Source organism: Oryzias latipes, chromosome 11 (assembly GCF_002234675.1).
Source record: "Oryzias latipes chromosome 11, ASM223467v1".
NCBI classification, from domain to species: Eukaryota; Metazoa; Chordata; class Actinopteri; order Beloniformes; family Adrianichthyidae; genus Oryzias; species Oryzias latipes.
In genome coordinates, this window is record NC_019869.2 from 28,082,294 (window position 1) to 28,098,086 (window position 15,793).

The 15,793-nt window shown below is 43.5% G+C and overlaps 1 protein-coding gene across 5 annotated transcripts in view; it reads left to right on the forward strand.

The window, feature by feature from the left end:
• The window catches only part of LOC101159451 (triple functional domain protein), a 127,749-nt gene that overhangs the window by 5,966 nt on the left and 105,990 nt on the right, over nucleotides 1-15,793 (forward strand). For all 5 annotated transcript variants that reach the window (XM_023960295.1, XM_023960294.1, XM_023960296.1 and 2 more), the window contains exons 2-3: nucleotides 4,526-4,600; nucleotides 11,434-11,548. In XM_023960295.1, coding sequence (XP_023816063.1) covers nucleotides 4,526-4,600; nucleotides 11,434-11,548 — 190 coding nt within the window. The remainder of the gene's footprint in view (nucleotides 1-4,525; nucleotides 4,601-11,433; nucleotides 11,549-15,793) is intronic.

The window sequence follows — 15,793 nt, forward strand, 5'->3', positions numbered from 1 at the left end:
CCCCTTACGGTATGTCACAAATACACAACACATCCAGGGCTTCCCTTAATTTAGCATCATCTTTTTTTATATTTTTATATGCTTGGAGGTAATTTCAGGAAATGGGTTAAAGTAGGGCTGGGCGATATAGAATTTTTTTATATCATTATTTAGTTTTTCATATAAGGCGATAACGATAGATGTCACGATATAAACCAAATGGCTATATTTGTCAAATTTGAAAACTGTTGCTAATAAGGGAAATGTGTAATCATAAGCAGGTTGCTTAGATTTATAGGGCCTATATAATGCTTTTCTTAAGCCTTTCAGAGTAAACTATATCCATGTTTATGATAATATATTCTTTAGTACACTAAAGAATACGGTTGCACTATAATATCGGATACCGATAATTATTGGCTGATAACGGACAGTATGACGTCATGCCGATAATTCCGATAGGAAAAAAATTTGACGATTAAATGGACCAATAACTAAAAGCTTAAACTCCTGACGCTTCCTCAATCACCAGTCTGTATTTACTTGTGCCAGCAAGGTGTCTGCTAACCCCGCCCATCCTGCAAACTTCTGTAGAGTGTTAGTGGTGTCACCTCTCAGCTCCTGCGCTAGAGAGCTCTGTCTGCATCATGGAGCAGCACTCACACATGTTTTTTTTTTTTTTACTGTCTCTGGAACCAACGACTCACCAACAACTCTATTTGCAAAAATTGTTCGACAGAAGTGTCAAAAAGAGGGCTTTAACACCACAAATCTCACAACTATTTAAAAATTCAGCACAGTGTTGGATGGAAAGAACATTTAAATGACCCAGCAAATCACTGGTACCAGGGAAATGAGAGCCGGGGGGAGGGGGGGGGGGGTCTCTGAAAGTTGCCCGGCCATTATTAGAGAACGGCATCTAAAGTAATGAGCACCTTTTAGACCTGGGGCTTATTGGAGACAGGACACAATTGGGAGATACATGGTATTGTAAAGTGAAAGTATTTTGCTGAGCTCCGTTAACTCCACTGAGAAATTGGGTGTGTGTGTTAGTCCATAGAAGCATATGTGTCTCACATTTATAAATAAGTCAATACCGGAAAGGCTTTTTCATTTTCACAATAAAGCTGCATTCGTTGACTCGTAAATAAAATGAAAAAGTAATCTGCTAAACCACTAGAAATATCTTATTAGACAATAAAATGGATTAACAGAAATGGTTTTTCATTTCATTACAATGTAACTGCATCAAATGTAAAAATCAATCCTCCAAAATGCTTTTCATTGTCAACTTCAACACTGCTCATTCTGTGACGTAATTAAAGCCATAATGCAAAGAGGGGATTGCATTTTCTTTTTCACATTCACCTCTCAAAAAGTGTAGCACAATTCATTTCCAGTCAGCAGTTCCAGGGGGAGGCAGGGCAATGACGTCAGTGCGCACTCTTCTTCTTCTATCACTACTTCGTGTATTTGGCGTTGGAAAAAGAGGAACAAAGCTAAAGATGAAATGTTGGGAAATTTTGTCAGAAGCTGGAAAGTTCAGCATGGCGGAATCTGTGCTGGAGCTAAAGGATGGCTGCAGCTGTCATTGAACAGCAAAACCAGCTGGATACAGCAGGAGACGATCTTCTAAATGTGCTTTGATTATTGTTATGATTATTATTAAGGAAGGGCCTGTTAGCTCATAATTTTTTTTATATGTGTGCTGATGCCTTAGTCTTGGCTGCACCGACCCAGAAGAAGGGTTAGGATTAGGTTAATATGTGTCAACAACAACAGAGCTTTGGATGTAGTTAAAATCCATGTGTTCAATGTCGCCATGTGCATCTAAATATGTGGGAATAACATCAACCTTTATTTGGTCTGGACACCACTGGTAACACAAATTCACATGATTGTTTGCACAGTTTCTCAGGACTGTGCGGAGCAGCATTTTTGCATTCAACACCTGCCTCCTCAACTCACTCGCAGTGCCAAAGGCGCTCGGAGACACGGTTCTCCTGAGTCCAGCCGCTCGCTCACACAGAATAGAAAAGTTCGCTCTGTTTATCTTTCTTCCTCTCTGGCGCCCCCTGGATGTGCAGTATCGTTAGCATTTGCTAATACTGCCTATGCTAGAGGCTGGCCTTGCTCCCAGCATTCCTTAACCTTAGAGAAACTGAATCCTTACCCTGCATACAATCACTTTTGAATGCTCAATAAAGGAAGAAATACTATCAAGTGTGGTGGTTATCACTGATGCATTTGTTTACGTATCATTAAAGATAGATTACTGATCAAATTGGGAGAAGACAAATGTTAAAATAAGTGACTGAAACTTATCTTTTTCAAAGCAGCTTTTCTGTTCTGCCTATTTAAATACTTTTTGTACAAGCAAAAATGTTGGAACTGAAGTTTCATGTTCCGAATAATCTCAGTTGAACCAGGGGCTGTCATAGCCCAGAAATTTGCACTGCCCCACAGGGCCAGTAGTTTTTGAAAGTTACTGGCCCTGCCTAAAAGTTACTGGCCCGACACAGCGCACAGCACGACCCGCCGCCACAGGCGGCACCCAAGCGACGGACGCCGCAACTTTTGGGCATGCCCCCCCGAAAATTTTAATATGGTGCATTTGGTGCATTCTGGTGACATCTAGCACTTATTTATACATTTTTCAATGACTGAAAATAGACCATATCAAACTTAAATCTGCTCTAGTCTGTTTCAGATTTTTGAAGAGAGCACTGCAGTGTAGTAGGTAACACTAGTTAAGATGTTTTCATGCTGCTTCTAATCACTGCTATTTCACATTTGTTCCTAATAGATAGTTAAGAAGTTTTATTTACTTTTTTGCTCTGACTGCCTTGAGGTTCTGCTTTTTGTTACTGTTGCAAAGTTACATTTACTTTTTAGATCCTTGATTACTGTTATGTTGTTCAAATTTGCAGAGTTACTGGTTTAAAGTTGCTTAATAAATACTTAATAAATTAAATAATTGAAAAATTAAATAGAATTAAATTACTGAGATCATTCAGCTTTTGACTAAAAATACTTACTGCTTACAGTGTTGTAAAGAAAAACAAAATGAAGTACTTTGACATTATACTGCATTTGAGTCTGAGATTCAGGTATTTGGAGTTGCCTTTGATTCTTTGACATTCAGCTAAAAGCTTAGTGCATACAGTTTCATCTTCAATGCATTCATTAAATATCTTTCTGTCCATACTACTAATTCCACCCATTACCCCCATCTTAGGGAGGTTTGAGAAACATCTTTGTGCATTCGTTGTCTCCTTGTCACACTTCCCAAGCTATTTTCGCGCCATTAAGTTGCTCCGACGGATGCGGAGAGTGAACAGTGTTCACTCTCCGCATCCGGAGATGCGTGCGCACCACGCATCTCCGCAACAGCGAACAGTGTAACACTGTTCGTTGACTGTTCGCTGACCCTAACCCTAACCACGTGACCAAAACAATCATGGCGGACGTCAAACTTTCAAAGTGTTGAAGACGAGGTAAATCTACATGTTTTCGCAAATTATACTTTATTGAAAAAGGTGAAAAATATATTAACCGTTAGATATTTTAGTGCCCCGAGCGGACAAGTGAAAAATACAGTCTTGTGGTCCGTACTAGAGCCCTGCGCGGGACTATTTTCTTCATCCCGTTCCCGCCCGCGCCCGCTGAATTTCTGACCAATCCCGCCCGCTCCCGCAACTTATGCGTTACACTCCTGCCTGCACCCGCAATATGTATGTCATCTCCCGCCCGCACCCGCAAAACTCATAGAATTTAGTCCCGCACAGTAATAGAGATGCATTGATTTTGTATCGTCTCCCGTCCCGCAAGAAAAAAACATGTATTTTTATTGATATTATTAAAGAGATTCATGTCCCTCCTCCAGCCTCATCTTTTCATGCATTCCTCTTTTGTGTAATGTGGAACTTAAATATTAAATATATTTTCCCAAATCCTGTTCGGTTAAAAGTATGCGTGTGTGCGCGGGCAGACAGACGGCCTGAAGCGCACTCTTAGTAAGAGGCAGGGTGTTGCACGCCCCCAACAACAGGTTAGATGACAGTGGCCATTAGGCGTCTCTACCTGGTGCCTTCACGGAGCTTCAGTACATAAGACTCCATCAGCCGCACAGCCTAACGTAGTCCTCTAATAAATATTCATGAGATATTCATGGCAGCACTGATCCCGCGGTTTTTTTTTTTTTGTCGCCCGCTCCCGCCCACAGCACAATTCAAACCGCCCAATCCCGCGAGATTTGGGTTGGGTCCCGCGGGACCCGGCGGGACCCAATCCCAGTGCAGCCCTCTAGTCCGTACTGCTCGAGAAACAGGACCGGGCCAGTGGGCAAATGGCTATGTCGAACCCACAGCACAATAATTGCTCTGGACTAAATACTCTAATCTAATCTAATCTAATATAATCTAATCTAATCTAATCTAATCTAATCTAATCTAATCTAATCTAATCTAATCTAATGTGATCTAATATAAGGAGTTCACAAAAAGAGGGTAATTCTTTTTTTAACCTCTTCATTTTCTTCTTTCAGGCTTTAGGAGGAATGAAGAGACGAGAGCAATGGAGGTGCTTCCCATACTGAAAGAAAAAGTGGCCTTTCTGTCAGGTAAGGGGATGTCCAACTGTTTTTCACAGATTAACAGACATAAAGTCCAGCACCATCTCCTTTGATTTTGAGAAAGGCAGCCAGTCCAGACCAGGTGTGCCGACAGGCTTGCGCTGATGAACTGGGCAATAGAGATTATTCTGCCGACTTCACTCCATAAGGTCCTGCACAAAGCCCCTGTATTCTCCCTCCTTACCCCCCTTGATGCCACATTTGCAGTTTCATCCGAGAATTTCGGCATTTGACATTTACCAGAGTTGTAGCAGAAGTCAGTGGTGAAGAGGGAAGGGGAAATAACTGTGCTTTTTGGGGCACTCGTGCTGCTGGTCAGCACTGCTCCCTATCTTGACAAACTGTGGTCTGTTCCTCGGGTAGTCTATAATACAGGTCATCAAGTGGAAGTTCACAGCCAGTGAGAGGAGTTTCTGCTGGAGCTAAAGGGGCTGGATGGAATAAAAAGATGGAGCGGTCATGCGGTGCGAATAATTAATCATGACCTGTAATTAATTTCTCTAATTAGTCTAATTAAGCTATTTTTAATCTAACCTAATAATGGATGTGAGTTCAAATACAATGTTCTTGCTAGTGAACAGTTGGACCGTTGTTTTATCTTTGAGAACACAATAACACTTATATTGTTGATTAAAAATGAGATTAACGCGATTAAAGAAAAACATGTGCTAATTTGTCTTTAACTTACTAATCGTGATTAATGCAACATTTGACATTTGTTTAAAAAAAAAAGCACTGGAGTAAGCTTGATTGCGCTTGGGCGAGGCTGCACATCCGTTGCTCTGTGTGTGAATGTTTGAACGTGTGATCTACCAATGCAAGCCAGCATTAGTAGATCTCAGAGATATCTACTTAGTAGGATAGTATATCTCAGGGAAGAACTACTGATGCTCAGGAAACATAAAAACCCCGGACTCTGATATTTTATTCCATTGGGGCTTAGGCGGAAAAACCAGGGGTGCCGAGCTGGTCGTAAACACAAGGCAAGGCTGAAGGCTAAGGCGGCTAACCAGCGGCATTTCAAACCAATCATCCCCTCCATTAATATGAGAAATGTTAATGCCCTGTCTAACAAGACAGACGTGTTTACTGGACAGGTCAAGACACAACGCTGCTACATGGAGAGCAGCCTCCACCGAGACCTGGGTAACCAGCTATGTGCCGGATTTTAACGTGGATCTGCCCGGCTTTACCGCCGTGTGAGCAGATCGTGACCCAGACTCCAGCGGAAAGGGGGTGGCCTCATCCTGTTTGCCAACAGACGATGGTGTCATCTGATTCATCAGACCGTCAAAAAGTTGATCTGTGACCGTAATCTGGAGCTGCTAGCGGTGGGCAGAAGACCCTATTACATCCCATGTGAGAGTTTTTCCACGTCATTGTGTTTACATTCCTCCGAGAGCGGAAGCACAGGAGACAATATACAACACAACTGCAGCTGTGACGGTGTGGGATTTTTGATCACTGCAGTGATGAAGCAGCAAATGTCCCGGTGCCGCAGCATGATATTGTCCCAAAAAAAAACATGTGCGGTGATGACTTATCACCCGCGGTGATGCGTTTATCGTCAAACCCTTAAACACAACCACAGAACTACAGTCCAAGTAACAAGGTGCGTTCATCATTATTTCTGGTGATTTTGACCATGTATCCCTGGAAACCACTTTGCCCACTTTCCACCAATATATCGACTGCCTCACAAAAAAAATAGAGCTATTGATCTTCTGTATGCAAACACTCTGGAAGCATACTCAGCTGCCCCTCTCCCCCCCCTTGGAGAATCTGACCACAATCTCATACACCTGCAGCCTAGCTACACACCTCTTGTGAAGAGGCAGGCGGCCACCACCAGACAGGTCAGGAGATGGTCTGCTGGAGCTGAGGAGGCCACAGAAGCTGCTTCGAGTGCACAGACTGGATAGAACTGATTGGGTCTCATGGGGATGACATTGAGGGAGCTGTAGGCTGCATGACAGACTATATGAACTTCTGTGTGGACTTGGTGGTGCCTGTCAGAACTGTCAAGTGCTTCTCTAATAACAAACCCTGGGTTACCAGGGAAGTCAAGGCAGTTCAGAACAGGAAGAAGAGGGCTTTCAGGAGCAAAGATTGGGAGGAGATGAGAAAGGTCCAACAGGAACTAAAGGTCTGCATGAGGTAGGCCAAAGAAGCACACAGGAAGAAGCTAGAGATGACTTGTAGGAAAGCAAACTGCGTGAGGTCTGTAACAGCATGAAGACTATGACTGGATACAGCAAAAAAGAGGGCAATGGAACAAGCGGGAGTCAGGAGAGAGTCGACGAACTCGATGCTTTCTTCGACCGGTTCAGCTCCCCCAGGCTGCCTCCATGCTGCTTGCTCCCTGGTGCTGCAGTGACCCATTGGCCTCCCCAACCGTCTTGCCTCTGCCCCCCCAGCCCCCATCTCAGTCATCAAGTCCTAACTATCACTCCTTTTCCATCACTGCTGATCAAGTGAGCAGGGAGCTGAGACGGCTCCACCCCAGGAAGGTAGCTGGCCCAGACCGGGTCTGTCCACTGCTCCTTAAGGCCTGTGCTGCAGAACTAGGAGACCCCCTACAGCAGGTTTATAACCTGCAGCTGGGGAGGGTCCCATCGCTTTGGAAAACGTCATGCATTGTTGCTGTGCCCAAGAAAAGTTGCCCCATTGAGCTGAACAACTACAGGCCAGTTGCCCTCACCTCGCATGTCATGAAGACCCCAGTGATGAGAACCCTCTCCAGTTCGCCTATCAGCCAAAGGTAGGAGTTGAGGACGCCGTCCTATATTTTCTACACCGGGCCATCTCCTACCTTGACACGGGGGGCTGTGCTATGAGAATGATCTTTCTTCACTTTTCCAGTGCTTTTAATACAATCCAGCCCCTCCTTCTCCAGCAGAAGCTCCTCTTCTTTGGTGTGAACTCAAAACTGGTGTCATGGGTAACAGACTATCTGACAAAAAGGCCACAATTTGTCAGAATGGGGATTTGCAGTTCCTCCATACTGACTGGCTGCACGGGGGCTCCACAGGGCACAGTGCTCTCACCTCTCCTCTTTACCCTCTACACCGCTGACTTCCACTACAACTCTGATGCATGCCACATGCAAAAGTTCTCGGATGACACAGCAAATGTGGCGTGTATCAAGGGTGAGGAGGAGGAGTACAGCCAGCTGGGGGAGGAATTTGTGCACTGGAGCCAACGAAGCTGCCCCCACCTGAACCTGTCTTGGTGGTACCAAGACAAAGGAGATGGTGCTGAACTTCTGTCGAACACCTGCCGCGGTTCAACACATCATCATCGATGCAGCAAGGGCGGAGGAAGTGGAAACTACAAATACCTTGGAGTCATCCTGGACAAGAATCTGAACTGGTCGGCAAACATGGACTCCATATACAGGAAGGGGCAGAGCAGGTTATACTTCGTGAAAAGAATCGCCTCTTTTAATGTCTGTTCAGAACTCCTTTTTATGTTTTATCAATCTGTTGTTTTCAGTGCCCTGTCTTATGCGGTGGTGTTGGGGGGAAGGTGCGCGAACAAAAAGGACATAAAAAAACTGAATCGCCTGATCAGGAGGGCAGGCTGTGTGGTGGGGCGAAACCTAGAGACAGTGGAGGTGGTGGCAGAGCGGAGGATGCTGTCCAAACTGGACAGCATAATGAAGAACACTGATCATCCCCTACACAGACTCTTCACTGACCAAAGGAGCATATTCGGCAGCCGCAAGTTCCATCGGGATTAATAAAACACTCTCTATCTCTCTAAAAACCAGCATCCTCACAGTGCAGTCCCCAGATCCAGGTAAGAGAGGGTCGGGTGGAGTAGGTAGAAAATGCTGTCCTCCACTCCCACCTTGGCCTGGTAGGCAAACTGGAGAGGGTCCTTTCCATGCTGCACCTGGGTTCCCAAAAGCTGCTGGACCAGTCGATCAAGCGTCTTCATGATGTTTGATGTTAGGGCAACTAACCTGTAGTCCTTCAGCTCACTGGGGCGACTTTTCTTAGGCACAGGAACAATGCAGGAGGGTTCCCACAAAGAAGCCACCTTCCCCAGCAGCAGGCACAGTTTAAAAAATCTGCTAAAGAGGGTTGCCCGGTTCATCAGCGTAGACCTGTGGGCTCACCTGGTCTGGACTGGGTGCCTTCCTGGTGTGAAGTTGTCTCAGCTCCCTGCTCACCTGATCGGCAGTGATGGAAGGAGGGTGATGGCTGGGACCTGTTGAAGGGGATGAAGGGCTATGCAAGGAGGGAGAGGTTGAATGGTGATCAGGAAGGCTGAAGGAGGGGCCCGGGTGATTGAAGGTGACTTGAGGAAAGGGGGTGTTAATTCAGTTGAAGAAAAGGTTCAGCTCTCTGGCTCTCTCCAGGCTCCTGTCTTCCAGACTGCCACCTTTTCTGCTGTAGCCAGTGATAGCTTTCATGCTATGCAGACCTCCAGCATGTTGTTTTTCAGCATTCTCCTGTAGGTGTCTTTGACCCCCCTTTTGCAGGTTTTAACCCTTGTGCTATCCAAGTCACTTTAACATTGAGTGGCGTCATCTGGACCCCTAAAGACAATAGGGGTGTGACGAAAACCGCATCACCGCGGTGATGACCTTGTTTTTTTATTTGTTCTGCATATGGTGCGTGATTGGTACTATAATAAACACATTAGACACATTCATCTTTGCTGATTATTTACTTTTTCTGCTAGTCCTGTGTTCAGACTTCAAGGGTTTCTGGGGGAAACCTTTTATTAGTGTTCTCCTTCACTCCCACTACGCTGCACGCACTCCCTCTTCTCACACACACACACACGCACACGCGCGCGGTTTCATAAGCACATACACATTCTCATTCTACAGCAGAAGTTTCCGTCTCGCGAGGAAATTCAGCAAATTGAATGCATTCCAATTATTAATTTCCATTGTATTCTTTTCCATTACAAGCTGCGTGCTTTTTCTTGAATGCGGGACACGCACGCCTGAGGATTTTGTGTGTTGGGGGCTGGGGTTTACCGCGACTCCTGCTGCTTCATCAGCTTGGTGATCAAAAGTCCCACACCGTCACAGCTCCAGTTAAGATCTCGTGGGACACATTTGCATATAGCCAAAGACATGGTACCCATATATACCATGGAGAAGAGTTTTTTTTTTAATTTAATTAAAACCTTAGACCCCAGACATGAGCTGTATTGTTAATACTTTAGAAAATGGTGCTACTCTCAAGGTGAATGTTTGTCTGCTTGTAGTCTAGACTACAAAGTGTGACTTAAACACAGCTGGGACTTTTGCGGCGCGTACACCACGGTGCGGCACCAAGTAACAAATAGTTCACTTTTTGTGAGAAAAGCGATCCAAATTGGGAAAAAAAAACAAGAATTAAGGACTAAAAACTGGTTAATATTTATTTCTTTTGTAAGTGACCATGGTATAAGCGGGTTAATAGCCTTCGAAGTATGCATTATCACTTTTTAACGCACTTGGTGGAAGCAACCGTCCTCCACTTCGCTTTGGACGGTTCAGGCTTCCATGGCCTGCGTTAAAAAGTGATAATGCATACTTTTTCTGTCAGTAACCCTGACATATATAATATGTATCTGCGCACTCCTTCGTACACATGCAGCGCGCTGACACACATACACATAGTTATTCTACAACACCTAAATAATTAGTTCATTAGTTAGATAGGTAGTAGTTAGTTGTTACTGTTATCTGTTAATAAAGAATACTGTGTTGTAATTTTATTCATTTGTATTGCGGCGCTGGGGGATTTTGTGATTGACGGGGGATGGGGGGGGGGTGGACGTGCGGTTAACCGCGACACCGCGCCCTCTGCTTTTTGATCACCATGGTGATCCCCCACCGTCACAGCCCTACAGGACAGTGCTCTGAACCTTTTTTCTTCAATGATTTGTGATCTTCACTGGTGTCCATGGATTACATGAAATCTTTCCACCTTTATCCACCTTTGCCATGGGAGGGAGAACATGTCAACGTCACAGTTCTGACAGGGAGAACCAGATCCATGCAAAATTTCAAATATTCTATCGTACAGCCCACCACCCCCTCAAAATCTTTCCCATGCGACCCAACCATTCGCACTTAAGTGGTCACCGAGAGCCTCCCCAGCTCCAGAAAACCACCTCTTGATCCGTCTGTTGGTGATTGGTATCCCTCACAAGAGGGGTGTAGCTAGGCTGCAAGTGTCTAAGGGTGTATTCAGACGGGACACATTTGGGTTTACTTAAAATGAACCAGTTTGTTTCCCCTGATGATCCAGAACACATTTTCAGTCTGAAAACAGCCAAGGGGACCCGGGACCAGAAACTGGTCCCTGACCCATCTTTCGAGGTGGTCTCTGTTCGTTTCCAATCGGACTGTGCTGTGGTTCACTCAGAGTTTTCTCAGTCGCATTAGGCTCCATACTCGGAGGGGGAAAAGTCTTGACCAAAATGGCCTCCTTAGCTGGGCGTTATGGGATGTAAATGCAGTTGAAAGGTAGCAACTATGACAATGAGACACAGCAATGCATTGAAATGTGGTGGGATTAATGGAGGCTCATTAAAACAACTCTTATCGTGATACACATTGCTTCTCACAGTTTTCCAGACAATCTATTTGTACCTTCTTAGCTACTGTCTTCTCAGTAACTGCCTTGCAGCATGCCGCCACCGTACCAATGTAGCAAGTAAAAAGTGTTTCAAATACTTTCAAATACCGCTGTATATTCTAATCTAACATCTATTGACACTGATGCATATTGGCTAGTGTGTGCTCCACCCACCTCAACACAGTTTCATAAATGGAAGTTTGATTGTTTTTGCTATGTGTGTCGCTTCAGGTGGAAGAGACAAACGGGGGGGTCCTGTGTTAACATTCCCATCACGCACCAACCATGACCGAATACGGGCAGATGACCTGAGGAGACTGGTGGCCTACCTCTACAGTATCCCAAGGTAGGCTTTACTACTTATCAAATGCATGTCAGTGCATGTGTGCCACTCGGGGGTGAGGGTACAGTACTTAGCATAAATGAGGACACCCCCTTAAAAAGGACTAATTTAATCAGTACCTGAATGAACAAAAGAAAATTTCTTTCTTTCCACAAGGCTGAGTTTTATTGAACACTTCTTTAACTCTATAACATGAAATTAAGGTTAATGATCTAATTTAGATTACATAATCTTCAGTTTTACTTAAAGTGGTTGAAGCACAAATGAATACACCCTGGATCAATCTCTCCTTCAGCCTGTCACTTTGCTTCACCACACTTTAGTGTTTCTGGAAAGAACCTGTTCAAGCACTGTTCAGGAACCATAACGGTTTTAAAAGTGTATTTGAAGATATTTCCACAGGAGATGTTAAAATACAATAGTATTTGTCAAATATACACTGTTATTTATCATTTTTGTTAAAGTAAAAGTAGGGAGTAAAAAATCAATTAAAACCGATAATTGATTTTATTATGCAAAAAATCCAAGATTTAAATTTTTGGCCATATTGCCCAGCTCTAGCAATAGCCCCAGCAGTGTTTGCAACTGTAAAAATAGTCTTACCTCTAGTTAGGCCTGGGCGAAAAATCGATTGAATAAATTAATTCAAATTTTTTGTTATGGCTGATTTAAAAAAGAACTGAAACGAATTTTTGTGTAATGGCGCATTTTTGGCTCCCCAGAGCTTCCGTAGCACTAGTTTCACACGGCCGTATAGAAAGCGGCACGGCACTCCATTGTATCCATTGTCCACCACAAATCAATAGACATTGGGTTTCTGTTACCACTATATTAATATTCTTTTTTAAAGATACTAAAGTCGCTTCCTGGTGGTGCATATACATTCATGAATGTAATTAAATAACCATCTATCATTCCCCGGACCAAAACAAACCTACCTTCTATATCCTTAATCTCAAAAGACTTTTCAAAATTCAAATCTTTGGAGGTTAATATCGCCACGCCTCGCCTACGGCCAGATTTGCATGAGGAGAAAAACATATTTGTATAGCCCATTTTATTTAATTTTCCATGTTCCTCATCATTTAGGTGAGTTTCTTGTAAATACATCACTTGTGCTTGCTCTTTCTTCATCTTAGTTAGCACTCTGCTACGCTTCATAGGGTGAGTCCATTAACATTAAAAGAAATAACTTTAATACCTTTCGTAACTCTGGAAAAAAATTACACATTTCAAAATATAGATAACTTCTTGACTGGTCAACTCCCTTAATGAACAAGAACAAAGAACAGTAGTAACAAAAAAGTAAAGAACGTGATTCCAAGGTTGGGGTCATTCCTGTCAGACCATGACTTGGATGTTGTTCAAGTCCTACCAATAGGGGAAAACCCTTCCTCCTGGGATAAGGGCCCCTGATTATGTTTTTAACACTCATTTCTCCGTTGTCTCTCTTCTTTCATACATTCAGCTGTTAGGGGAAAAGTACTCACAGACTTTAATAGGACAGTTTGTCCTCATTGATCCTCTGCAGAAGGGGGGGAACGCCACCTAAAGATCAGAAGCTTCTTGCGGATGATTTCCTCTCGGTGCTCCTCTGTATCCCGCTGCTGCTGCTGTGTTGCCATCGTCTCCCAGGCTGTTCGGGACAGCTGCTCCGTTAGAGTTTCCCTCGGTGTAATTTCGCTGACCTGGAAGCCTCTGGTTTTCATGTCTGTGGCCGCCTCCTCTGCAGTAGAGTAGAGCACAGTTCCATCCTGGTAGAAGACCCTCAGTTTGGCTGGTTATGGGGTCTGGAATCTGATGTTTTTTTGTTTCAAAGCCTTCTTTGCTTCAGCATAGTCCTTCCGTTTCCGTAGAATGGCTGGGGCATAATCCTGGTCAAAATATATTCTCCTTCCGTTCAGAAGAACAGTCTTTTTTGCCCAGGCTTTGGTAGTGAAGCTGGCAAACAGTATCAGTATCGAGCGGGGAGTTTCTGTTCCGGTCCTCTTTGCACCCAAGGCCCGATGTGATCTCTCTTTGCCCAGATTGGTGGTGTCTTGAGGGAGATTTAAACAGTCTTTTAGTGTTTTTTCCACAAATTCCTGCATGGAGGATCTCTCCACTCCCTCAGGAACATTGCAAAGTCTTAAATTCTTTCTCCTGGCCCGACCGTCCTGGTCCACAAGTTTCTCTTCTTGTTCGCTGACAATCTTTAGCATCTTTAGCATTACCTGCTCCACGTTTTGTACTCGGTCTTCCACTTTATCAATTCGGTGTGTTGGGAAAAAGTTTGGCTTCTGCCAAAGAAATATCTCATAAACAACAAAGTGAAAGAGGTTTCATTCAAGATCATTCATAGGTTTTATCCAACAAATCAGTAGATGCAAAGGCTAAAAAGGGATATTGATAAAAACTGTTCTTTCTGTTCTCAGTTTGAGGAAACTGTGCATTTCTTTTGAACCTGCAAGTACACTGAAAAAATATGGGACGAATTAACAAACTTGATAAAAAATCAAATTTATCCACATTTTACCTTAACATGGAAAAACATCTTATTTGGTTACGTTAACTATGATAATACATTTCTATCTCAATTTTATTTAATAAATCTTCTGATTTTATTAACCAAGTATTATATTCCCAAATCTAAATTCAGCACTAAAGCTCTTAATTTTCTTGATTTACTAGCTCAAATTAGATGTTACTTACATTCCATTTCTCCCAGTACAAACAAAAAAGCAATCAAAAGGTATCACCTTGTTCAGCTTTATAATTTAACATAAGTTAATTTTCTTGCTTGTATTTCCCCCGGCGTTTACTTTGAACATTTGATGTACAGTTTATTGTTCCTTGTTCTTTTGCTGTATGTCACCTTTGTTCTGAATCAATAAAAAAAAAAAATTATTAATTCGGGTCTCAGCTTCAGCTATTTTGTTATTGATACTCGCCAGATCCGACTTGAAGTCTTGGAATTCTTGGCGGAAATCGCGTATTTCTCCGAGTATTGTGGCTAAAGCCGAGCCGGGCCCTTCTTCTGGGTTAGCCATAGTGTTAGCTTCTTATTGTTGTTGTTGTTGTTGGTGTTGTTGTTGTTGTTGTTGGTGGTGGTGGTGGTGGTGCCGCCGCCGCAGCGTTTACCTCATTTGTACGTTCTCATTTTTGTGTAGTCATCAAATGATCAAATCTACATGCTGTCACAACAGAAACACCTGATTTCTATTCAAATGTTGTGAAGAATCAAGCCATATTTGTGCACCCATCACGCTGTGTATTGTTAAAAGTCTTGACAAATTTTATAAGTGGCAGATGCTCAAAGTACATTCTCTTTATGTCATTTTGTCAAAATGTCCTGGGTTCAAATGTTACAGCAGGAATTCCTAAGTATAACTTTTATATTTTATCTATTTTTTTTCTTTGCTAAATCACTTAAAGTTGAGCAATTGGACCTAAAATCTACTTCCTTGAAACATTTCACTGCATAACCAAGTGGCGTGATCTGCTTGAGTGGTGCAGGATTTAGTCCACATGTGTGTCCTCCAGGTGGGACACCCACATTTCTGCAATTGAACAGCTCAGTTAAGGAACACAATTAAGAAGAACCAGAGTGTACGCATCTCCTATGGCATTCCCCCTAGCCGCATCACTTGCAGGCAGTGACTGCTGCGGCGGGCCATAAATAATCAATAAAAATGTATTTATCTTCCCGGACGGGTTCTATGTATGAGCATGTCTGTGCGTTTGTGTAGTTGTGCGCATTGTTGTCATTGTTGTCAGCTGCCAGCTCCAGAAGGAGAGAAACCCAGCAGAACCAGAAGAGGTGTGAGCACGTGACCTGCAGGACTGCAGCTATTGGCTGCAGGTTTTTCTCTGTCAGAGCTGCAGTGATGAAGGAACGTTCAGACTGAGCCAGGACAGGGAGCGAAAGAGGAGGCGATGGATAAAAGACGGATTGTCTGAATTAACATGAACAAAGAGCGCATGTTTGAGAAGGCGCGAATGACTGAGGACTTAAATATGTGAGTGAGGGAGTGCATTTGTGAAAGCTGTCGCAGTAGCTGAGTAGGAGCAGCAGCGGTGACTTAGGGCCAGAGCTTCTTACCTCCCAGGTAACTGAGCCGTCATCTTCTCCTTTGATCTGTCTTCTTCTTTCTGTCTTCCTCTAATCGTTCCGGTCCTTTATCATCTCTGTTTTCTCAATGAACTTGTTCTTGAAACTCTTTGTCAGCTTTGCGATGCTTTATCATTTTTCTGAGGTCTAAGGAAGAA